Source organism: Chenopodium album, chromosome 20, assembly GCF_948465745.1.
Source record: "Chenopodium album chromosome 20, dcCheAlbu1.1, whole genome shotgun sequence".
In the NCBI taxonomy this organism is placed as follows: Eukaryota; Viridiplantae; Streptophyta; class Magnoliopsida; order Caryophyllales; family Amaranthaceae; genus Chenopodium; species Chenopodium album.
Window position 1 is genome coordinate 40183091 of NC_137853.1, and position 24227 is coordinate 40207317.

At 35.0% G+C, this 24227-nt stretch overlaps 1 protein-coding gene, 1 long non-coding RNA gene and 1 pseudogene across 10 annotated transcripts; all 3 read right to left on the reverse strand.

Annotated features, from left to right (window-relative positions):
* Positions 1 to 6417: 6417 nt before the first annotated feature.
* On the reverse strand, positions 6418 to 11181 carry LOC145598197 (uncharacterized). Of its 7 annotated transcripts, none has more exons than XR_014103505.1 (9): positions 10711 to 11181; positions 10450 to 10565; positions 9898 to 10055; positions 9445 to 9544; positions 9227 to 9352; positions 8289 to 8358; positions 8026 to 8174; positions 7836 to 7913; positions 6418 to 6877 (listed from the first exon to the last, which is right to left on the reverse strand). It is a non-coding gene; the product is annotated as an uncharacterized LOC145598197 (long non-coding RNA). The 7 variants fall into 7 exon arrangements; XR_014103504.1 differs by having other exon boundaries at positions 10450 to 10575; XR_014103509.1 differs by lacking the exon at positions 10450 to 10565 and having other exon boundaries at positions 9898 to 10047; positions 10711 to 11179.
* A 2266-nt stretch (positions 11182 to 13447) lies between these two features.
* LOC145598595 (plant UBX domain-containing protein 1 pseudogene) lies at positions 13448 to 16097 on the reverse strand (annotated as a pseudogene). Of its 2 annotated transcripts, none has more exons than XR_014103587.1 (2): positions 15910 to 16097; positions 13448 to 14511 (listed from the first exon to the last, which is right to left on the reverse strand). The product of XR_014103587.1 is annotated as a plant UBX domain-containing protein 1 pseudogene, transcript variant X2 (transcript). The 2 variants fall into 2 exon arrangements; XR_014103586.1 differs by having other exon boundaries at positions 13448 to 14551.
* A 419-nt stretch (positions 16098 to 16516) lies between these two features.
* Positions 16517 to 17542, reverse strand: LOC145597234 (replication protein A 70 kDa DNA-binding subunit B-like). The gene is made up of 6 exons (XM_081653382.1): positions 17428 to 17542; positions 17251 to 17329; positions 17048 to 17177; positions 16842 to 16975; positions 16635 to 16755; positions 16517 to 16558 (listed from the first exon to the last, which is right to left on the reverse strand). The coding sequence occupies exons 1-6, from the start codon at positions 17540 to 17542 to the stop codon at positions 16517 to 16519; spliced, it is 621 nt and encodes a 206-aa protein (XP_081509508.1).
* Positions 17543 to 24227: the final 6685 nt, after the last annotated feature.

Here is a 24227-nt window from a genome sequence, read left to right on the forward strand (position 1 = left end):
GACTAGCCTAACTTCTTGTTTCTTTCCTTTATAAAAAACAAAAAAATATTGTTTGAACAATTGGAAGGATAGAATAAGAGGGACCGTATATTTCTTCTAAATACGTTACTTAATGTCACTTTCCTAATAGTTTACTATTGTGCCTCTACAAAATAACATGAATAACATGATAAAATAAAATATTGAGATACAAAAAAAGACCAATTGATAATTTAATGAAATCAATCCACAAAAAGTTTGTGAACAAGTGTTTGTAAAAAACAAGAGAACATATAGTTAAATGATGTTGTATTCTTAATCATCTTACATTCACATCAGGAAAACATTACCTTTTGTACAGCTTCCTCAGAGTTGGTATACTCGAGTATACCTTGACAGCTCCAATTCGGAATATGAGGAATTCGAGCAGTAGCATCGAAGAGGATGTTTATAAGTGCAACTTTACCTGCCTTAGCCGCGAGTTCTATTGGTGTGAAATCATACTAAGGAAATCATAGGAAAATGTCATTATACATATACAAATGTATCCCAATCATATAATAGAATCAAGACATAAAACACATAAAAGAAAACCGCAAGCACGAGTACATTCAAGTTTAAGACTAAAACTGTACTAAAACATGTGAATGTAATGTTATCTTCCACTTACAAAGTCGATAACATTAGCATTAGCTCCAGCCTTAAGCAAACATTTGACAATCTCTGCATCGTCTACCAGAACAGCCATAGTCAAAGGGCTTTCTCCTTGTAAGCTAAGATTCGGGTCAGCTCCACTCTGCGCCAAGCATACCAAGAGTACCACCAATCAATAAATAAATGACATAGCTTCTTATAAGCAAATAATCAACTAGTGTTTGAAGAAGAATACTTAACTTTTAAGTGTCATGTTATCTCGACAAGTTTAAATTAAAGATATGACATGATTTAATACATATATAACCGCTATATTCTTATGCATATGAATATATTCCTTCATCATTATTATCACTTAATTAAAGTGAGGCGTACGTGTAGAAACTTCAATCATATACCATTAACATTTGTTTATTAAACAAAATTAAAGTTACTAATATGTCCTAAACTAGTAAATGTGACTATTCAATCCGGACAAATTAAATGAGGTACGTGCGTGCAAAATGGTAATATATACTCCGTATATAGTTACCAAACAAAAATGATTCACAACAATTAAAAAAAAGCGAAGAAAAAAGAGTCCAACTAGTCTTTAAGAAGAGAAAGTGGTTTATTTGTTTCAAAGTTTTCTCACAATATATAGCATGATATCTTCTCTACAAAATAAGAATACAACCACCAAACACAACAACAAAAACTATGTATACAATAAGAATCTTCAAAATAAGGCAAAAACAATTATACCTTGAGGAGTAGCCTTACGCAATCAGCAGATTTTGCTGCGACAGCCATTACCAATGGAGGGTGTACAGGATGAATAGTCGAATTTGGCTGCATCAAAGAAGAAGATGGTTAAATTCAGTATTGCAAAGAGAAAAGGCGCCATCACATATATGTGCATACTTTACAACATATTTTCATATCAACTAACAAACTTACATTTATACTTCGTATTAACTAAAGGGTAATCAAGCCAAGCTTCATAGCTTAAGATGATAAGAAGAAAAAAAACACTTATTATAAGGCCAAAAATGAAGCCATTTAATTATTGAATTTCAATAGAATAAAACAAATAACATGATGGTTCAGATATAAGCTAATAGAGACTTAAGAATTGCAAAAATCAACACTTGACTCATTATTTTGCACCAAAACACATGGAATTTGTTCATCAATTAGCCAAGTTTGAAACTTGGACACATACCACTACCACAATACCAGTACTATATAAATTGCACATCAACTATAAATAAATACACGGAAACATCTCAATCAGATACAAAAATTAAAGTGTTGTCACATACATTTGCCTTATTATCAAGCAAAAACTTAACACCCTCTTTGACGCCATATTCCGCAGCAAATCGCAATGGCGTGCCTTTTATTTGCGATGGTGCATCAACTTTTGCACCTTTTGCCACCAACAATTTCATCTGGTCTTTTTTTCCTGCCACATTAAAGCCAAGAGAGTAAAGTATGTATATATAGGAAATGAATATTGGCATCTATAGCTTGACAACGCAAAAAATCCGTAAGCCTTTTAAACATGTACAAGACCAGCTACAGTTTAAAATTTAAACTAGTAATGTGACAATCAAATGTAAAAGAACAAATGTAATAGAATTTAAGACGATATAGCTCAACGAGTTTTAGAAATTAAACCTTTTACGGCAGCATAGTACAATGGAGTCATTCCAGCATCGCTTGCCAAATTAGGATCTGCACCTTGATTCAGAAGAAAAGAAGAAGCCATAAAATTATTTCCTTCTGCAATTGCATAATGCAAAGGAGTGTGACCTGTAAAATATAAATAAAAAAAAAAAAAAAAAAAACAATTAATCAATCTAATATGACATGGTATAGTAGATTATTCTAGTAGTTCATACAATTTAAATCATTCTATGCCACTAAACAATTGTTGAATCTCCAAGTATATTATTGCATGAAATAATGACTTCTTGAGAAATCAAGTGTACGTAGCAACTTAGATAGGCAAAATTGTACACACAATTTCATGATTCGCGTAATATTAAAGAGATCAAAGATGGTCTTATACACACAATTAAAGGACCAACACAACCAAAAGTTTAAGTTGATAATTGAGGCCTAAAAATATGTTTTATACTCTATCATGCTAATTTAAGAAATCGAATTTTATTATTAGTTGTCTAAGGAATCGAGAGATCAGATCAAAGATACACTTATACACACAATTTCGTAATTAGTGTAATATCTTTGGTGAGTTTCATTACTACTTATACCACCTATTTTTGTTAATCGTTATTGTTACTTATACTCTCTTCATTTGTTTTGTCTAGTTTACCCTTAATAATTTTACCCTCGTTCCAAACGTGCAAGGAATAGATGAAGCCCTTTATAGCAAAAAAAAAAATTATGGTAATCGGTTCAAGGACATAATATAAGGTGACTATCGAAAAATAAACACAACTCACAATCTAGATTTTTCTCGCCTGATCTAATCTGATTTAATCAAAACAAGCGATACTAAAGGACAATTACTAACATCCAATTGATCATATATAATTCACAACTCACAAGCCCTAAAATTGATTTTATAAATAAAATTAATGAGAAATATCATATATACCCTTAAGATCTTTGATATTAATATCAAATTTGACTGTCTTAAGAAAGAACTTGCAGAGAGTGGTATCACCCCCGGCAGCAGCAATATGTAGGACGCTACGCCCTTTCTCATCTTTTGCTCGCAACATTTCGTTTGCTCGCAACAATTGTCTTGTCTCCTGCTTACCATACTTGTCCATCAATTTTTTCCCCTCTTCTGCAATTAATAAAATTATAATTAATAAATTAAATAAAATAAATGAAAATTAACCCAATCAAATTTATGTGAAAAATAATTAACAATTCAAAAATTAAAAAAAGTTTATTCATTTGCAAGTTAAACCACAAGTAAAGTTCAAAGATATGATTTTTGGTACACAAAAAAAATAAATGAAAATAAATAAATAAATCATCTGATATCAAAGCACAAGTTTAAAAAAAAAAAAATTTACCTTTGAGAAGTTGACGATCTTTACGCGAAGCTGACAAAAAAATGCCAAGACTCATGATGAATGACAAAGTTTTGCGCAAGAAAAAAGTGACAAAAATCAGATATTTATGCCAACAAATTGATTAATTAATCAATCAGAACATAAAATGACTAATGTATGATTTAAGAGTGATTATTTGATAATCAGAAAATTAGGAAGAAGACAAGGTTTGTAAGAGAATTTGATGTATAAAATGAGTCAGCGGCGGTGTGAGTGGATGATACTAGTATTTATACTCCCACTCTCTTGGGAGTGAGTTATGAAATTGATCTTGACTACTAATTGTGGAAGTTTTTTTACCCTATTATTGTCACATTTCTTCAAAGGGTAAGTCAATTACTCAAAGTGCGATGTATAATGACCCTTTTGCCCCTTTATTTTAATTAATTCTCTTATTGATGTCATGTATAACCGTTGTATATGATGGTTACGGACTGTACAACCGTTATTACCGTTGTAAATTATGGTTACCGGTATAACCGTTATAAATGATGGTTATTGTTTCAAGAGATATAATCGTTATAAATGGTTAGTTAATTTAAGTGATATAGCGGTTATAAATATTAGTTGTAAATCCAAGTGGTACAACCGTCTTTCCTTTCTTATATATTGACTAATTACCACCACGTGATCTTATTTATATCCTTTTATACTTCGATAAATACACTTTTAACAACATTTAGGGTCTGTGCATATTTACTGAACTGAGCTGAACTGAACTAATTGGAGCTGAACTGAACTGAACTGAACTGATTGGAACTGAACTGAATTGAGCTGAAATGAATATTTTATGTGAGAGGAAAATTAAGAGCTGAATTGAACTGAACTGATTGGAACTGAATTGAACTGAACTGAACTGATTGGAGCTGAATTGAACTGAACTGAACTGAAATTAAGTAAATATGAACAGGCCCTTACTTGGATGTTCATCAATAAACTAGATATATATGATTATATAAGCGCGCCAATTTTTCATTTTTTTGTTTGGTAGGAAACATTGACTCGAGTTTAGATTTCTCGACTCAACCTCCCTTCTCAACTTAGCCTTATCATCAAAGCTTTATTTTTCTATTGGTTCCTGACACTATATTATTATAAAACGGAGTACTCCGTAATACTTAAATATTTTGTGCACGAAATTATAAAATTAAAAAAATAATAAATAAAAACTTAGGGCTTGTTCACATTTACTGATTAGAGCTGAACTGAACTGATTAGAGCTGAACTGAACTGAACTGAACTGATTGGAGCTGAATTGAACTGAACTAAATTGAGCTGAAATGAATATTTTATGTGAGAGGGAAATTAAGAGCTAAAGTGAACTGATTGGAGCTGAGCTGAACTGAACTGATTAGAGCTGAGCTGAACTGAACTGAAATTAAATAAATATGAACAGGCCCTTAATCTACATTACTTTATTTTGGAAAAATTCCATCATTGCCCGTGTACTTCCTCAATAAATCAGTAGGAATGCTCGTATCGGTAGGACTGTCCTAGAATTAAATTAATGCAATTGTTATAAAATTTTGAAAGAGCTAAGAAATTGTCTGGCACTGGAGTTAGTTGAGTAAAGAGTATTATTGGTACAATTTACAATGCATGCATGTATAATGTATATCCCGCTACATATGATTGATGATATACTCCCTTTGTTTCTAATTGTTTACAGGATTATTATTGTCTTGTCGTTTCTAATTAATTGTTTACAGGATGAACTATGAAGTATCCACAACGAGTACTGTTATATAACTTATATTATATGTGTAGACTACGCAGTCACGCACTACATACGCACGAGTAGATCATTCCAATTAGGATTTTCTCATGTTTTTAACTACTAGTCGTTGGAGCACGCGCGATGCGCGTGCTCCCCCGACGGTAAGATAAGTAAAATTCGCGATTGTGGTCAGTGGTTGTGATATTTGTGATTGTGTTCGGGTTTTGTAATAATAAGGATATATGAATTTGTTAGTACTGACAAGCAATAGTGAATTAGTGATAAAGTTTCCATGGGAAATTACCTATGGAAAAACCAGTGTTATAAGTGAAATTATCTAGAATTCGTTACAATTTAAAGATTTTAAAAAGAATTATATTATTGTCTTAGATATTATTTTAGAACGCAATATGGTTTCTATTGAGTACCTAAATAATTGCTGAATAATTTGTTTTGAAATGATTGTGATTATAAGGAGTAGTTTAAGGAAATGCAATACTAAAGGTTGAAGTTATTTAAAATAGATTAAATGTAAAATATATGAAAGAATTGTGTATTTGTTTGTTATAGTTTTTAAAGTAGAAAATTTTCAATTGGTGGTTCAGTTGAAAATTATAGTAGTTAGAGTTTGTAATTGACGTGGAATGTATTAAATGAATGAGAAATATCATATGTGTATGTATTGAAGTTTATTTGCGGGTTATTTATCTATAAATTTATTTTATATACGATATTTAGATAATACAGTTGGAGGGAATATCTTAACACTTATTTTATTTAAGGTTTAAGTCGTTGAAGCATGCACTACGAGCGTACCCCCAATCCCCTCCAACGATAAGAAATACAATCATTTACAGAGTTTCAAGACCATGGGATCAAGATTAGTAGAGGAGTGTCCCAAAGAATGAATCTTTCTCATCACCTTTCAGAGCTGCCTCGACCAGATTCTTTCTTTTTCATTCTGCTCGCAAAATAATTTAACACGCTATCTCAAAGTTAAATGTTACATTTTACATTAAAAAAATTTAAAATTAAAAAAAAGATCATAACCTTCCATTTTATCTTTCTAAATAGTGTGTCACCTGATGAGAAGGCTGAAAAAAGGGTTTGGGGCATTAGATACAACAGAGATAATAACATGAAAAAAAAGGAGAAACCTTTCATCAGCTGTTAGCCCTGTTAGCCTGTTGCCGACTTCCATGGGCGTGGCACAAGGGGCTAGAGTTTTTGCAGGTAGGCTGATACCACCACCTCTGAGGGACAATGTGGTACCCCTTACTAAGCTAGCTCTGGATATTAGATTTGAATCAAAGAATACAATAATCACAGTGATGTCATCGTGGAAATGCTGACGTACCCCACGGTCTATCTTTTTCAAATCAGAGTATCTCATCACTCTTTTTTTAGCTGCTTCTTGCAATGCAGTTTTTACCAATCTTTTAGCACTTCCCTACATTAACAAGATATAAATGTCTTACATTCCCCACTTTAAGATATAGTAGCAAATACTTCAATAAAATAAGTGCCCACATAACCACATTATGAGCTGTATAAAACTATAAATACAAATATAAAAGCTCCAATAACATAATCATAGTAGCAAACATAACACATTCAGACTTTTAATGAGTGGGATCAGTTTAAGTATACAATCGTTTAACCTTCATGTTTTCAAAGCAAATCCTTTGATAAAAATGAAAAGGAGCATTCCTTAGAATAGGTTCTCAAAAGATGACACATCAAATTAAATTATCCACCAAATACAAACTACTTGATAAAAAGAAATGATAACCATGTTTCTTTTCTCCTCCTCCTCTTCCCATTCCCCTCCCCTGACCCATGCAACACAACCCAACCAGAGTTCCACAGCCCTCTCGGCCACCATACACCACCTCCATTTCTTGCTAGTGAGCAGCACAGGTTTCCGAATCAAATTGTGCTGGCCTGCTGGGGTTTGGTCGGTAATAAGTCAGAGTTGGGGTAAAGCTGGTAAGATGAAAATTCCTAAAGGAAGTTAGGGGTAATCTAAATTTGGCGGTGGTTGTGAAAGTGGTCGCGGAAAGTAAAATAATGCCATTTTTGAAAAGAAAAAAAAAAGGTGTATGCGTGTGTGTGTTGGGGGGGGGGGAATCGAGGGTTGAGATGGGGATTGGTCTAATATCCCTATAATTTAGTAATCATGATGACATGATTACTAAATTATCAATTTCCTGCATCTATAAGAAGTAAGAAGTGTAGACAGAATATACAAGCAATACAAGAAATCACCATATCAGGTGAGATTGCAATACAAAGTTTCATAAATCAAGCACAAACATCTAGAAACATCCCATCCCACCCTGAAAAAAAGTGCCAGCGTAGATAGGAAAGCACAAATAGTGAATACCATAAAATCTACCAGAACACACCTAATTCATTGTTGCTGGCCGAATTATGCGCTGAATAATGCAAAGTGAACCATTCTTTCCATATACAAAACAACAAACCTGCACAAAAAATATTACTATAATAAGTAGCAAATAATAAGACCATTTGAGTGCTCTATCCAAAGTGAAATTATTTTGCAATCCTCAAAAAAAAAATAACAAAACATAATACCATCTGATCAGCAAGCATAAGAACAGTCTTCAGTGAATACTTCCTACTACAGAAATTGAATAAATCTTCTAAGCTGGGCCCAAGTAGATCTATGACTAATACATTATAGTCTCCTTCAACACCAAACCATCTTACATTAGGAATTCCAGCTGCCAACATCAGACAATATCAAAGTAAGACTAATATCAAAATGTGGGAAAGAATATTACTATATTCAGCTTTAGAATCAATTAAGTGTCGAGAATGGAAGATAAGCTCATTACTTCCTTTTTGCAGAATTTTATACAATTTGGACTTGTAAAGCAGTTGAGGATGCTTTGTTTTCACGTTTTCCTGAAAAGCATTGAATGATGTCAGAAAACCACAAAATTGGAAGGCACAGTAGCAGAGGTTTCATTTATCAGGTAGAAGGCAATCACATCAGTATCATCAAATAATAGCTAAATCAAATGCAACCCCAGAAATGAAATAGCTTAACCTGTTTCATGATTTCATCACATAGACCAACAAATAGACTTAAGCAACTGCAACATGTTATTTTCCTCACTCGTCTAAGACAATAAAACAACAAAATTGACCGTGAACTTTGAGACAATATGATTCAATCACAGCACCAGATTGCAAAATAATTTCACGAATCTGCAAGCTAACAAAATCACAGCTCTTTGACGTATGGGTTTAAGTAGTTAATAATCCATATTCAATTACCTAAACTGAATGAAATGTTTGGTAGCTCCAATTTTTCAAAAGTGAATTTATCCTTAAAGCTCCAACAGTTGCTAAATAAGAGCAATTGGGATGGGACTGGAACAACTGTTAACAGTGTATCACCTTCTAATGAAGCTATAACTACCAAGGCCAAACCAAGCACTGAAAAGGTTAACAACATGATATGTGACACCTCTTTTGTATCAAGCTACTCATTGAATCGTAGGGTTACTGAGGATATGCAGAACAAAGGAAGTATAGCTCAATGGCTGTACATGAATGTAGATAGGCCTAAGGCGGCAAATTGTCAAGTATAGAAAAAATGCAAAGTCCCTAAATACCATTAAAAATAGAAGGTAAGAAAAAAAAAAAGTTCAGAGGTCCTTGCAGCTTTGCTGACATATATAAACACTGAATATCACAGAAAAGATATCTAGAGCATTCAAGGTGCCCTCAATATCTAACAGCTTTAAATTATAGTATTAAAACTTACAGTCTCGGTAACACGTTGCTACCATTTTGAACAAGTTCGTAAAGATCAAAAACTGAAAAGCCATGCCTGCTCTCATCCTTAAAGAACAATTCCAGCTTCCTCAATTCTTTTAAAGCTCCCATAGTCCTATTGCTTCCAAAACACATATTAAAAATTCAGAAAAAATAAAAGCTATTATAAACATCTGCAAAAAATCATAACAGCAAGAAATTACTCACACGGTTCGATATACTTATGAGGAGAAGAAATTTTAGAGATTCAAAGCTCTGTAAGCATTTGAACAGAGTACTTCAGAGCTTCTCTGAGATTGTCCAAATCCTAAAATTGAATTTACAACCCAAATTAAACAAAATTAGAAAGAATAATTGGAATGCAATAGAAACGCGATGAATTTTTTTTTTTATATTAAAAAAAATTATCTCCATGTACAATTCTCAGAACAGAGGAAAAAAAGTAACACACAAAGAAGTATTAGCAGCGCCCAAAAAAAAAAAACAAAAAAAATCCCCATTTCAAACATACAATAGCAGAGATTTAGAGAAAATTACCTTGATAATTTGACAATTAATCCCGAATAAACCAAACAAATGCTAACATAAGATCAAGGACGAATTCAATCATAGCAAGAAAGCAATAAAATCACAGAGAGTTAAGGATTAGAGTGTGCGAACCTTGAGAACAAGGTCAGGAATTTGTTGACGATGAAGGGTAGTGTTCATTCTGTTCAAGTTCCTTGATCCGTTTGAGATAGGCTAGCCGTAATCCATGGACGAATTGGTGGTGCGTTCTGCATCTATCGCTAGTTGTGTCGGCCTAGAATTCTACATCGCTTCAAATTAAAGAGAGGATACCCAGAAAAATTCAATTACAAACTTAAATAAAAACATCAATTTTTCTAAATACCACAAAAATGACCAGAGGAAGTAATCTAAGGAGAGAGAAAGCAGTCAAACACCACCGCCATAAATGAATGAAGGAGCAAGAAGCCAGAAAATGGGGAAAGTTGTGGTGATGGTAGAATTCTACATCGCTTCAAATTAAAGAGAGGATACATAGAAAAATTCAATTATAAACTTAAATTAAACCACAAAAAACTCAAATTTTCAAATACCCACAAAAATTCACATTACCCCATTTCACAATCAACAAAAGTAACTCAAAATGTTGGGTAATTAACCATCAAATGAACAACAATACTAATGAGAAATTTATTTTTAAGTTACCGAAAAGCAGTGACGGAGGGAAAATCGGTGGTGGTATTTGAGCCGCCGCCCTTGGATTTCACGTTCATCTTGAGTTGCAGAAGTTTCTCTCTCTAGGTTTCTCTAGGATTCTCTCTCTAGGTTTACCTCAAATCAACCAAAATTGGGGAAAAATACTCAGAACTCAATAATCAAACTAAAACTTCAAATAAATAAGCAAAATTAACATGAAATCCTTTAAAATAAAGAGTAATTAACAGTATATAATGAGCAAATCCAAACCAGATAAATTTTGCTGCCATGAGAACCAAATCGGAGCAAATCAAGAGCTTGAACAAGCGAATCGAGAAAAGCAACGAGATTAATAACAACATCGTTATCTAACGGCAATTGACTCTCCTTCAATTCCTCAAACATTGGGGTCAAAAGCTTCAACCTACGAGCTAAATTACAGTACTGTTTCTTAACAGGAGGACGATAATCTGAAATTGAAGCAATTTCATTGATTCTATCAATTAAATTGTTGAGCAACTGAGCTTCGTTTTCATCCTCCATTGAAGTAGAAAAAGGAAGAAAAAATGGGGAACAAAAATGGCGAAAAAAAATCAGCGCAGACTTTAGAAGAAGTAGAGGAGAGAGAAAATGGAAGAAGAGTTGGAAGAAGCAAGAAGGTCAGGAAGTCGGTGAAAAGCAAGGGCCAAGTAAGTCGGTGGAAATAAGGGGTATAATTGGCAATTCATTAATGTTGGGGACAAGGCTGTAATAACACCAAAAAATACTATTCATAAGGAATAGTAGCAACATTTGCACTTTTATAATGGTTATGGATTTTAAGGATAGTTGACCTGGAAAAGAATAAGTCTGGCATCAAAAAAGATGGTGATTAATTGATTATGATATCGATTAAATTTTAATGTCTATAAGTTCCATTGGTGACAAAATTGAGATGGGAAGAGTGGAACGATATGTTAGATCACTTAGATGTACAATTTGTGGGCTACAATGCATCCATCTGGCTATGACTGTGTAGTCGATATGACATATCTCTTGATATCAATGTTATTATCGCATTCAATTATTTTTGGTAATTTAGATACAGTATCATATAATATGATGTAATAATAAATTAGTGATTACAAAAGATAATATCAAAGACAACTTTATAGGATACAATAATTACTAACATAAATACCAAGAGATATACTCGTACGAAGCTTTTTTTATGGGTACGAAGTATTTTCTAATCTCTAATATTTGAATTAGAGGTAGTAACATCAAGATTCATTATATAAGATTGATCTGGATATCCGATTTTTGAATCTAGCGGATCCAATTGATCTTGATCCAATTTGATGGACCGGATTTGGATTTGTATCTTATTCTTGAGATCCAGAGATCTGGTTGGATTCAACTTGTGGATCTATTTACAGATAGTTTCTTATGTTTGTGGTAACTCTAGTGTTATTTACAGAAATTGGTTTGATACCCACTTATTTCATCGGTGATTAAAGAAAGGCTGTGGTACTTGCTAGTGATCCGATGGTTATTTTCTTCCCGTTATTGCTTTATTTGTTTATCTTATATTGGTTGAAGTTCCATTTGACAACACATTTGCATTGCTTTCACTTGCAAGTAATATTGTGCATGTCGTGTGTATTTTCCTCAAATGGCTATCATACGGAAGATTTCGATCAAATGCCACTCAAAGAGGTTTTCTAGAATGATGCTCAAAAAGGCAAATTCGTGATATTAAGACATTGGAAACGGACTAGAGAAATTGTAATTGTTGTCTAAAAATATAACAAAATTAAGTGTTACGAGTAAAAAAAAAAAAAACAAGTGAATGCTAAACACCTCTACATTATTAACTAGTTATGGCTCTTTTTATCTTTATAGTTGTAAATAACTATATCTTACGGCTGTACAAATAAAATAAGAGTAATGCTATATACAGTCCCGTATATAAGCATCAAAAACAAGTGTATATATACACCTCATAAGAGTCCGAACTCACTCTCACAAACATTGCAAAACATACTCATACATTTAAGAAAGTACGATATACAATGGCTTCTTACAGTCAAAACACCATAATTTTGACACTAATAGTAATTTCTCTCCTTAGCATAATACCTCTCACACATGCTGGTGACAACGATCCACTAATCTACCGAATGTGTGGTGCAACATTCGCTCCAAACATATGCATTAGCTGCATAAAGAGCGACGCCAGAGGTGCTCAAACCGAAGGAGATGTCATCCAAGAGATGCTTGGATGCGGGGATAGCGATGCCTTGAGGCTCGAGCAAGACGTGAACAAGATTCTGGACGATGTTCAAACAGACCCGAAAACAAGAACCACCCTCATTTCTATTAACCCTTTGATTCAGGCTATTATATCTGCAGGTGGTACAGTGCAAGCACAAGTTGCTCAGATGAGATTTAATGATGCTAGGTCCACAATTAGTAATGTCATTTTTCCCAAGCTTGGTGCCTGTAACTCTGCGTTTGTTGCCGCCGGAGTTAGTATACCTCCTCCTGTCTTTTCTGGCCTTTTTATCGTTGAAGGTGATTACAAGCTCTCGGATCAGTTGATTGCTTCAGTCAGGGCTTAATCAGTTAAGTTTATATAGATTATTTGTACAACAATATGAACAATAACTTAAGGGTTCGATTGTTATACTGTAACATGGATTATGGATATACTCTGTTGGAAATTTTACTTAAGCAGTTATCATATAAGGTCTGTTTGACTCATGTATGAGACTAAATTGTTTCAAAAGAAGCATAATTTGATTCTATAAAATCATTATTAAGGTAATTTGTTTATTAAAATTCATAAGAAAATGTATGCAACACATCTAATGTATATTTAAAATTTTCAAGGTGATCTGCTAGCGTGCTATCTCTACGGACTACCATGGATTGTCCTCACAAGTCACAAGATAGCAGCACACCAGCACATACATTAAACCATATACATATAACACATACATTAAACCATATAAATATAACCAGGTTGTGATCAAGTCCAGTTGAATTTTATTGCTTTAGTTGGTATTACAAGCATTTTCAGCAAAATTCAACCAAAGGGAAGACGATGCATAGCAATAGAAGTTACATGATACTTCGTATACAACAGTAAATAACATCAAGCCACGAGCTCAGAGCAAGAACAACAAAAGTTACTTGTATTTTGATTGTTCATTGACTGAAGCTTATAGTAGACCAACAAAAAAAGTATAACAAATAAAAAGTTAAAAATTGACTGATGTTTAAAAACAACGAAATACAGATCATGCACCTTCCTGTTTACTCATCTAAGGATTACGCAGAGCTTCAAATATGTCAGCCGTCACATCCTCAGCCACTTTGGCTTAATAGCCTTTTTGTCAGTTTGTTTGCGCTCAGGAACAGCAAGAGGATCATTTACAGTTGCGTTCTCAGAAGTTGAGTCAGTGGGTTCTTTCTTTGGTTCTGATACACGCTCTAAGCCCTTTAGAGACATCACATCTTCTTGAAGAAATGGACCTGAATTAGCTACATCATCCTTCGACAAGTCATATGAAAAATGCACGATTGCACCAGGAATGAAACCAGCAGTGAAGAAATCTTGACTGGTGTCCTTTATTTGCTTCTTTGGTGGGGTGGTATACAAATAATGGGGAAGTTCAGGTCTTGCAAGTACTTTCTTCAGAAGATCAAAGATGCTCTGTAATGGCTCTGATGGATGAAATGTAGCCTCTAAAGTATGACCATCTGGAAAGCGTATCCGAATTACAGCTTTAGTAATTTTTGCCCTGCGGGCTGCTGTCTCTGCTTCTCGTATTTTTCTGGTCTTCAAGTATTTGTCTTCTTTCTTGGTTGCCAAGAGGAGGTGGTAATCCGCAGCAGTAAACTCGTAAAAATCATCTGTTTCCTCAGTATTAGCTGCCTCAGGTAGTGATTGAGACGCTGTTGATTGTGTTGAAGTTTCGAAGACATGAATTTCCCTGCCATATTTTTCTTTTGCAGCTTCTAGCTTAGCTCTAGCTGCCTCTGCGTCCATCGGGTCAATGTTGGTCAGTCTTCTGCGTTTCCAAGCTAGGGGTGAATCAAAGTTCATTTAGCGTATGAGCAAAACCTAAAATTGCAAAATTTGAGAACTTAGCTATACATAATCATGAAACTAAAGATGTCTAGAGCTCAAAATTCAAAATAAGAATACTATATACTACTCTAGACCTCCAGTACTAATACAGTTATATTTTCATTGTGAAAGCTTTATCTGGTAAACGTCTAAACGAAATCTAAAAATACAAGAGGAAAAACACCATTACAAACTAAAACAGAACTTCTCTCCACATAAGAATGACTCCAATCACCTATCTTTAACCTTCGATTTTCTAATCACGTTATCAACTAATCTCAAACAACTCGAGTCTAGAAAAATCAGTAAGACAGTAACCACAGTTCCGGTGAGGAGCAGTTGTTCTGCCTATTGAGTTTTCATTGTTTCTGTGAAAATTTGATCAAAATTTAAATTGATTTGTATCAACTATCACGCGTTAGATAAAGTGCAGGAATGTCAATTAAGCAAGCTACATTTTGCGCAAATGTCAGAACTTCTGGACAAGTGCAGCCAGAGGGGATTAAGGAGCCTAAATGAGCCAACTCACCCTTCGGATAAGTCAAAGCTAAGTCTCGAAGTAAGTTTCAATGAGTTAAAGACAGCAGGGTTGAAATCAAGAACTGAGAGAAAATCAATATTTAAACTACTACTACTACAACAACAACAACAGAGCCTTAGTCCCAAAATGATTCGGAATAAAATCCATACAACATATACACTAAAAACAAGATTTAATGTTATCGAAATCATTATTTTAACTCAAATTACTCGACTTGGTCCAAGCCTATGTTTAACATCTTCAATGTCTAGCAGCTATCCTTCCTACTCAATCCAGCAACATAAACATACAAAATGGTAACAAATGATTATCGGCAGCTTTAAACTTGCCTTTTTACCTGATTAATAACCGATTACTGATAAATTTAAAAATTAGAATAGAATTTTAAAAAGAAAATCCCCAATTCTAGTTCAAAATTAAGAGAAAAAACAAATTCAAATTACACGAATCCGTACGTTTTGAAAGCGGCAAGCAATTCTGTCTTACTAGAGTGGCAAAATTATGCATTCAATTACAGAATTAAACAACAAATCAGCAATAATATGGGGAAATCTTTAACTTGGAAACCCTAAAAATTTCCAATCAAGCAATCAAATAAAACCCTGGTTACATCAAGGGATCAAATTCAAAATGAACCGCTAAAATTCATCCAGAAAAATCAAACTTAAGCAATGATTAACAAAAACTATAGAAATCATGCTTCATCAAGATTATAATATTCGGGAATAGGTTAAAAAAAATACCCAAATCAATAACTCCATAAAAAAATTAAAATTGCAATTCAAAATCAAAATCAAATGAAAGAACAAACCTTTCGTTGGAAGAGGATCTGAAACGAATTCGATTTCGGCAATTGGGGAGATAAATAGCTCAATCGAAGAATAATCGAAGAATCATAGGTTCAAGAAAGTTGAGAGAATTGTTAAAGAATTTATGAAGTTTACTTTCCTAATTCTCTCTTTCTCTCTCCTCTGTTTGTTTACTTGTGGGTTTAGATAACTCGGAAGAATTTCTTAAGAAAGCTTCATCAAGTTTCCTTTTTTAATTTAACTAGAATGTGCCCGTGCTAATGCACGGGATATAATTAAGGATAGGATTAAAAAAATACAAAATATATAGATACAAACGGTATTTGATAAAACCAAAAACAATAACAACAAAAACCAAAAAAATGAAAAAAAAAATTGATTACAAATTGAAAAAAGAACCAAGTAATGAATTCATATATAAAAAAAAAAAAATTAAAGTCTTGAAATATTATGCTAAATGAATCTAAGTCTTCAATTTGATTGTCCACGCATCTCTCGTTTCAGGTAATAGAATTCTTCCTCCCATCTTACTTGTAAAACAGACGCAACTATGATATCATCATTTCCTATCTCGGGAACATGTAGTATGAAGGTGTATGTATTCATCAATCATTCACTCAGATACTCCTCTAGAAAGTAGTCTCCAAATTCCTGTCCATAAATAACAAATGTAGCCATTATGCGGGTGAGTAATTCTTTAATATATATGATTAAAGGATATACTTACATTATCTGTCATCGCTTGAATACTTGATATTGGACAACCGATAATCATCTCAGCATATTGGCCAAAGAGTGTAACAGACAATGTATTTGTAGCGTCACCAATTTTTACACTGATTCTATATCTGTTATTATTGATATGATATAATTAGGTATAGTGATATGTAAAGCAGGTTATATTTATATTTTTTTTAAAAAAAAATGAAAATACCTTGGCCTACTAAAAGAGGGGTCACACTCCACGCACATATCAGCTCTCCTTGAGTGTCGAGCACATGATTCATACCAAATAGGCATAGAAGAATCAATAGATAACACCTTTGCTAGTACTCGAAAGTATTTTACCTGAAAACACACATCAAATATTAAATAGCTCATGTATAAGAGAATGAAATCAATAATTGTTGATATACATACATTATGAGCAGCTGAAAACTGATTTAACTTGATCCTTTTTGCATTAAACACCATTTCCATTTCAGAGATACTATTGGCTAATAACTGACTCCAGCTGATATGTTTTTGGACATATCCATCATTCGCATACCTATATGAGTTATATAAGTACATCAGTATGCAACATAAACTTACATTGTATATTATAATGTTTTTAGGCTTACCAGCCATGTAGATCATCAGTTTCATTGATATCAGGATCAATAAATAGTCTGGTACGTCCAACAGTCGAAAGACATGCACCTATTAGAAGGTTAGTAAAAGTATTCAAAGCAATGATAATAATAAAAATGACACCATAGTCTTTCTATGGTTAGCTAATTTTTAAAAACTTATTTTACCATAATAGGAGCCAACTGATACCATGGATGCACCCAACACATGATCCTGATTAAGCTCATAGAATAAGAAACGACCTTGCACATGAGCAAACCCTTCCCATAAAGTTAGCCTCATTGTTTCCATGCTGTAAATCAAAATATGTCATTAGAATTTATTTTTTTTAATAAAAAAGAAAAATAAAACTTAACATTGCATAAGTTATTATAATTACATAAACATATTGTAACTTTTGTAATATGCTCTTACTTTGTGTTGCAGAGTAACACATCTCTTTTAAATTGTTGTCTCCCACCCGAGACTCTATATGATTCAGACACATATATAACCAATCCAATAACATATGTGTACATTCATCATAAAAAAAAAAGATCGGATATGACCATTAAAACTCAATAATTAATGTTAAAAGATGCAATAAATATTCATACTATTTATGTTAAATACTGAAAGACACATACCGATGAGAGGAGAATTGCGCATGTGAAGGTATTGTGGAATGTTGCAAAATTCAATAAACCTGAAATTATACCTTGGGATATCATCACTGTTTAGGGTAAAAATACCCCAGGTACGTGGCCCAATCTCATAGTGACATGTGGCCCAATAAGAAGGCAACACGTGGCCCTATGAGAGTGTGACACGTGTCCACCTGACAGGGTGACACATGTCAGCTATCTTTAAATACGCAATACATCAGAAAGAGAAAAAGGCCCTGATTACATCAGGCCCAAATCCCGAGAAACCCTTGAAAGCCGTAAAACGGCGCCCCCCATGACACGTGGCGACCCCTGATTGCGCAGCCAATCACGTCACGACATTCTAGGGTACAAACCGTAGAGGGGCACATGTTCCCACCCCTATAAATACCCCAATCATTTATGGTGGGAGGGGTGGATTGTGACATAACAAAAACATAGAGCATTAAAGAGCTCCAACTTCTCTCTACTTTCTCTCTCTCTAGCTTTTCCGATTTCCGATCTCTAACTTGATCGTCGGAGGCGAATATTCCGATAAACGGAATATTCGTTGTTTTGCAGGTGTACGAGTCTCATTGTCAGTAGAGCGTGACCAGTATCCGAGGAGATCACAAAAAACCCCGAAACATTTGGCTAAATGCCAAATGCCAGTCAGTTAAAAAATCTGACTGGCTAAATGCCAGTCAGTCGGCCAGTGACACTGACCAGTATCCGAGGAGATCACAAAAAACCCCGAAACATGAGTATTAGGGGTGTTCAAAAAAACCCGACCCGAATGTCCCGGCCCACTGTCCCGCTGTCCCGGCAACTACCCGATGGGATTTTTTTTAAAAAATCATGTTTTTGCGGGTCGGGTTCCCGACCCGGGAAAACTGCCTTCAATCCGGGTCGGGATATGGGGCAGATTTTTTAAGAAACGGGTACCCGCATACCCGAATTAAAAATTAAAAAAAAAAAAAAAAAAAAAATTTACCCTCTCACTCTCTCAGACAGTCAGACACTCAGACCCACCCCCAACCTAATTTCGTGACATTAGGTTTTCCCCACTCACCGCCGCTCCCTCTTTCCTCTCTTTCTCTCTCTCATCCTGCGGTTCTCAACTCTTTCTTCTTGCCTTCTTCGTTCTTCCCCCTCACGAAACTGCCTTCTTCTTGTTTCCCCTCACTCTCTCTCAGCGATCCGAGTTCCAGTCCAGGTAATTTCAGTCCAGCGAGTTTCAGCGAGTTTCAGCGAGTTCAAGGCTTCAGTCCAGGTAATTTCTATTCTCATGTTAATTTCGTGCTAATTGATAGTGTATTATGGTGTTTAATTTCTATTCTCATGTTAATTTCGTGCTAATTGATAGTGTATTATAGTGTATTTCGTGCTAATTGATAGTGTTTTATGGTGTTTATTCTATTCTCATGTTAATTTCGTGCTAATTGATAGTGTATTATACTGTATTTCGTGCTAATTGATAGTGTATTATGGTGTTTAATTAGATGACAAATTCATACATGCATGCTCGAATTTGTTCTTATCTTTATTTTTCATTTTTATTTTATGCTGATTTGCTCGAATAATGGTGCATTATTTTGAATTATTTCATGTGTGACCTGAATTTTAGTTTCAAGATATTATGTAGATTATCAATTCGGTATTTAGGCATTGACAGAATAAGTGATTAGTGTACATTGTAGTCTTGTACAATGTAATTTTCAGCTTTAAAATGAATGGACTGATTTATGTATGTTTGTTTTTTTACCAGAAAATGTCAGATTCAAATGACATGATGGTGACAAATTCAAATGAAACAGTTGGGAACCAAAGATCTGATGATAGTGATGAGGCAGAAATTTTGGAGAAGGCTCCGAAAACATGGCATAAGAAGAAGAGAGCGGGGAAAAAACCAAAAGCCGAAAACAATGGAGGTAAGAAGAAAAAAACCTCTGATGCTTGGGATCACTTTTGCGTGCTTGCAAATGATGTAGATCATGCTAAATGTGTTTATTGTGGAACAGTAATTGGTTGTAAAAGTTTAAATGGAACTAATGGCATGAAGAGACACACTGAAAGGTGTAAAAAAGCTCCATTTTACAAAGATAAAACTCAAACAATCTTAGATTTTGAGTCTAGGACACAGATTAATACCGATGGGACTGTTCAAACTGTTAGTGTTCCTAAATTGTGGAGATATAATTATGATGAGATTAGAAAAGCACTTGCTAAGATGTTGATTGTAGATGAGCTGCCTTTTGCATTCGTTGAACGTGAAGGTTTTCGTCAGTTTTGTAAAGTTGCTTGTCCTGAATTTGTTACTCCCTCGCGTGCTACAATTACAAGGGAGTGTTATGGTCTTTTTATTGAGAAAAGGAAGGAGTTAATGAACGTTTTCAATAATTTGTCATCTAGAGTATGTCTTACTACAGATACATGGACATCGGGTCAAAATTTGTCATATATGTGTCTTACTGCTCATTTCATTGATGATAATTGGAAATTGCATAAGAGGATCATTAACTTTTGTCCTGTTGCTGGTCATTCTGGGGAGCTTATTGGTAAATCTGTTGAAAAATGTTTGTTAGAATGGAATGTAAAGAGGGTTTTAACTGTAACAGTTGACAATGCTAGCTCAAATGATTTGGCTATAAAATACTTGAAAAAAATCTTTAATCTTTGGGATGGGTGTGTGTTGAATTCTGAGTTTTTGCATATGAGATGTGCCGCACATATTTTGAATTTGGTTGTCAAAGATGGCTTGAAAGATGTGAATGTGTCTGTTTTAAAAGTTAGAGCTGCTGTGAAATATGTGAGGTCTTCTCCTTCTAGGCTTCAAAAGTTCAAGTCTTGTGTTGAAGAGGAGAAAATCACTTCCAAAGGTCTTGTTTGCCTAGATGTTGAAACAAGGTGGAATTCCACCTATTTGATGCTTAAGAGTGCTTTAGTGTTTAGGAAAGCCTTTAAGAATATGAAAACAAAGTTCTCTCCTTACACTAAAGAGCTTATGAAGCAACCGGTAGGGGGTGCTCCGGATGATGAGGATTGGGATAAAATTCAAAGTTTCTTGCCTTTTCTTGAAATTTTTTATAATGCTACTTTGAAGTTGTCCGGATCCCGTTATGTGACGGGAAATACTTTTGTGGAGGAGATTTATGATATTGGGTACACAATATATGACTATGTTAATGACCCGAATGATGATGTTAAGAAAATGGCAATGCAAATGAAGTTGAAATTTGACAAGTATTGGGCAAATGTTCATAATATTAATATTTTGATGTTCATTGCATTGATTCTTGATCCTAGGAATAAGATGAAGTATACGGAGCACATTGTGCGTAATTCTTATGATGTTAGTAGTTCCTATACTTTGTGTCAACGCATTCAAGATGCATTGAATTTATTATATGAGTCTTATGCACAAAAAGTAGAGTCATCTTCTTCTAAACTTGCCTCTACAAGTCAAAGTGAAAAAGGTGGACAAGAGCAAAAAAAGGGTCTTAACAATGTATCTCGGTTAAGGGATAGTTTTGTAAGGGAAAGTGGTAATGATTCATCTTCCAAAGGAATGACCGAATTGGAAAAGTATTTAGGGGATAAATTAGAGCCTAGTGATGTAGATTTCGATATTTTGGTATGGTGGAGTGGACAAGGAAAAACATACCCAATACTTATGACTATGGCTCGTGATATTCTTGCTATTCCGGTTTCTTCCGTTGCTTCCGAGTCCGCTTTTAGCACGGGAGGACGTGTTCTAGATTCCTTTCGGACTTCTTTGAGCACAAAAATGGTAGAAGCTCTTGTTTGTGGCCAAGATTGGATGCGTAGTTCTAGTGTCCCTATTACTATAGAGGAAAATTTGCTTGAGTTGGAAAGTATGGAAGAAGAAGGTGATTTAATTAACTTTATCTATTACTTTATTTTACTATGTTATACATAATATATTTGATATGTAATTATTTTTTTGCATTATTTGGTTTTGTAGGAATTAAAGACTTGGTTTTGGAGCAACCAACAATTATTATTGATGAGACAATTGAAGTTTCGGATCTCACAAGTGAAACATGACCTCCAAGCTTATTTGATTTGCATTGTGGCTTTGTTCTATTATTGTACTTTGTAATTTGTGAGTTTGGAATTATGTAACTAATTACTTTCCCTAAACTTTAGCTTTTAATTAGTACTTTAATTATGTTAAGACATGTATTTGAATATGTTCATGCAGATTTTTACAAAATTAAAAAAGTGCAGCAGGTTTCTTATAATAGGCAGCAGGTTTTAACAAAAAAAAAATAAAAATAAAGCAGGTTTTTACAAAAAATAAAATCTGAAAATCTTGAATTACAAAAAAAATGCAGCAGGTTTTTTATTAAAATAAATTAAATTACAGCAAGGATAAATAGTTAAATACATAATATTAAGTAAAAAGTTAATTTAAAAAAAAAAGAAAAAAAGATCCGGGTACCCATGTCCCGACCCGAATAATCCGGGTACCCGAAACCCGGGTACCCGGATTATTCGGGTCGGGACATGGGACAAGCTATCAAGTACCCGAAAACCCGGGTACCCGGATTTTCGGGTACCCGAAAACCCGGGTACCCGGATTTGAACACCCCTAATGAGTATGCTGGTGTTATATGTGAATCTCCTGAAGGAGACAAATATGAGTATGCGTTGAGATTTCAGTTCCAAGCGTCAAACAATGAAGTTGAGTACGAAGCATTGTTGGCCGGCCTAAGAATGTGTAAAGCGGCCGGGGCAACCAAAGTTGAAGTGTGCTCGGACTCCCGGCTAATAGTCCACCAAGTCAATGGTGGCTTCAAAGCTAGGGAGCCGGCCATGATGAAGTACATGCAGCTAGTGAAGGATGAGGCCGAGTGCCTAGAACATTTCTCTCTCAGACAAGTTTCTCGATCAGAAAATCATCAAGCGGACGCGCTCTCCAAATTGGCTTCCTCGGCATCATGTGATACTCCAAGATCAGTGTTTTGGGAAGTAAAGGAGAAAAGGAGTATTGATGCCGAGCCCGTTCAGATAATAGATAGAAGTTCAACCTGGATGGACGGAATTATTTCCTATCTAAGGGATGGAATACTTCCGGACGACCCAAAAGAGAGTTGGCTAATGAAGAGGAGAACGGCCTGGTTCGAGATGAAGGATGGGGAGCTATTCAAAAGAGCTTTTGTGAAGCCTTATCTTAAATGTATAACTCCTGAAAGAGGGCATGATGTGTTGGACGACCTCCATCAGGGGCATTGTGGCTCACATATAGGAGGACGAGCCTTAGCTGAAAAAGCGACACATTTGGGATATTACTGGCCGAGCTTGAATACGGACGCCATGCAAATGGTGAAAAAATGTGACAAGTGCCAGAGGTTTTCAACCCTTATTCATCGTCCAGCAAATAGTCTATCAGCCATCAGTAGTCCGCTTCCTTTTGCTAAATGGGGCATGGACATTTTGGGGCCGTATACTCCTGCATCCGGCCAGAGACGATATGTACTAGTGGCAGTAGACTACTTTACTAAATGGGTTGAAGCTGAGGCTGTCCGGGGCATCAAATGGACGGATGTGTCAGCCTTCATTTGGAAGAGCATAATCACTCGGTATGGGGTACCTCAGTCAATGGTGTTCGACAATGGACCTCAGTTTGAGACGCGCCAACTCAAGGAATGGTTGGGGGACCAGGGCATAACTCATTGTTTTGCCTCAATCGGCCGACCACAAGCCAATGGCCAAGTTGAGGCCTATAACAAGCTGATTTCAAATGGGATCAAGCGCAAGCTTGAAAAGGCAGGCGGCCTATGGGCAGATGAGTTGGTTAATGTGTTATGGTCCATACGGACAACGGCAAAGAGCTCAACAGGGGAGACTCCATTCTTTTTGGTCTATGGAGCTGAGGCTGTACTCCCAATTGAAATGTACGAGCCCACTTTGCGGGTAATGCTCTATGATGAATCGGCCAATTGGGAGGCCATGAAGACCGCTCTAGGCTTTCTTCCAGAAGCTAGGGGCAATGCGGCGCTTAGACATGAAATTTATCGCTTAAGGATGACAAGGGCATATAACCGCCGAGTGTCTAAGCGGCCACTCAAAATGGGGGATCTAGTGTTGAGGAAAATGGAAGCTGTTGGCCGTGCCAATGAGGACGGCAAGTTGACCCCAAACTGGGAGGGGCCGTACCGAATCAGGGAAGAAGTCCGAGACGGCACATATCGCCTTGAAGCAATTGATGGCCGTCAGATCCCACGGACATGGAACACTAACAATCTGAAGAAATATCATATTTAAGTTTCTCTAAGTACTTAGCCAAAAAGCTGTGAATACAGCTAGGTCTATTGACC

Coding starts and splice junctions, on each gene's coding strand:
- LOC145597234 (XM_081653382.1), bottom strand. CDS start 17,542: ATGAGGCTAACTTTATGGGAAGGGTTTGCTCATGTGCAAGGTCGTTTC. Junction 16,976..17,047: donor AGTTTTCAGCTGCTCATAAT/GTATGTATATCA, acceptor GTGTGTTTTCAG/GTAAAATACTTTCGAGTACT. Junction 16,756..16,841: donor CCCTCTTTTAGTAGGCCAAG/GTATTTTCATTT, acceptor CAATAATAACAG/ATATAGAATCAGTGTAAAAA.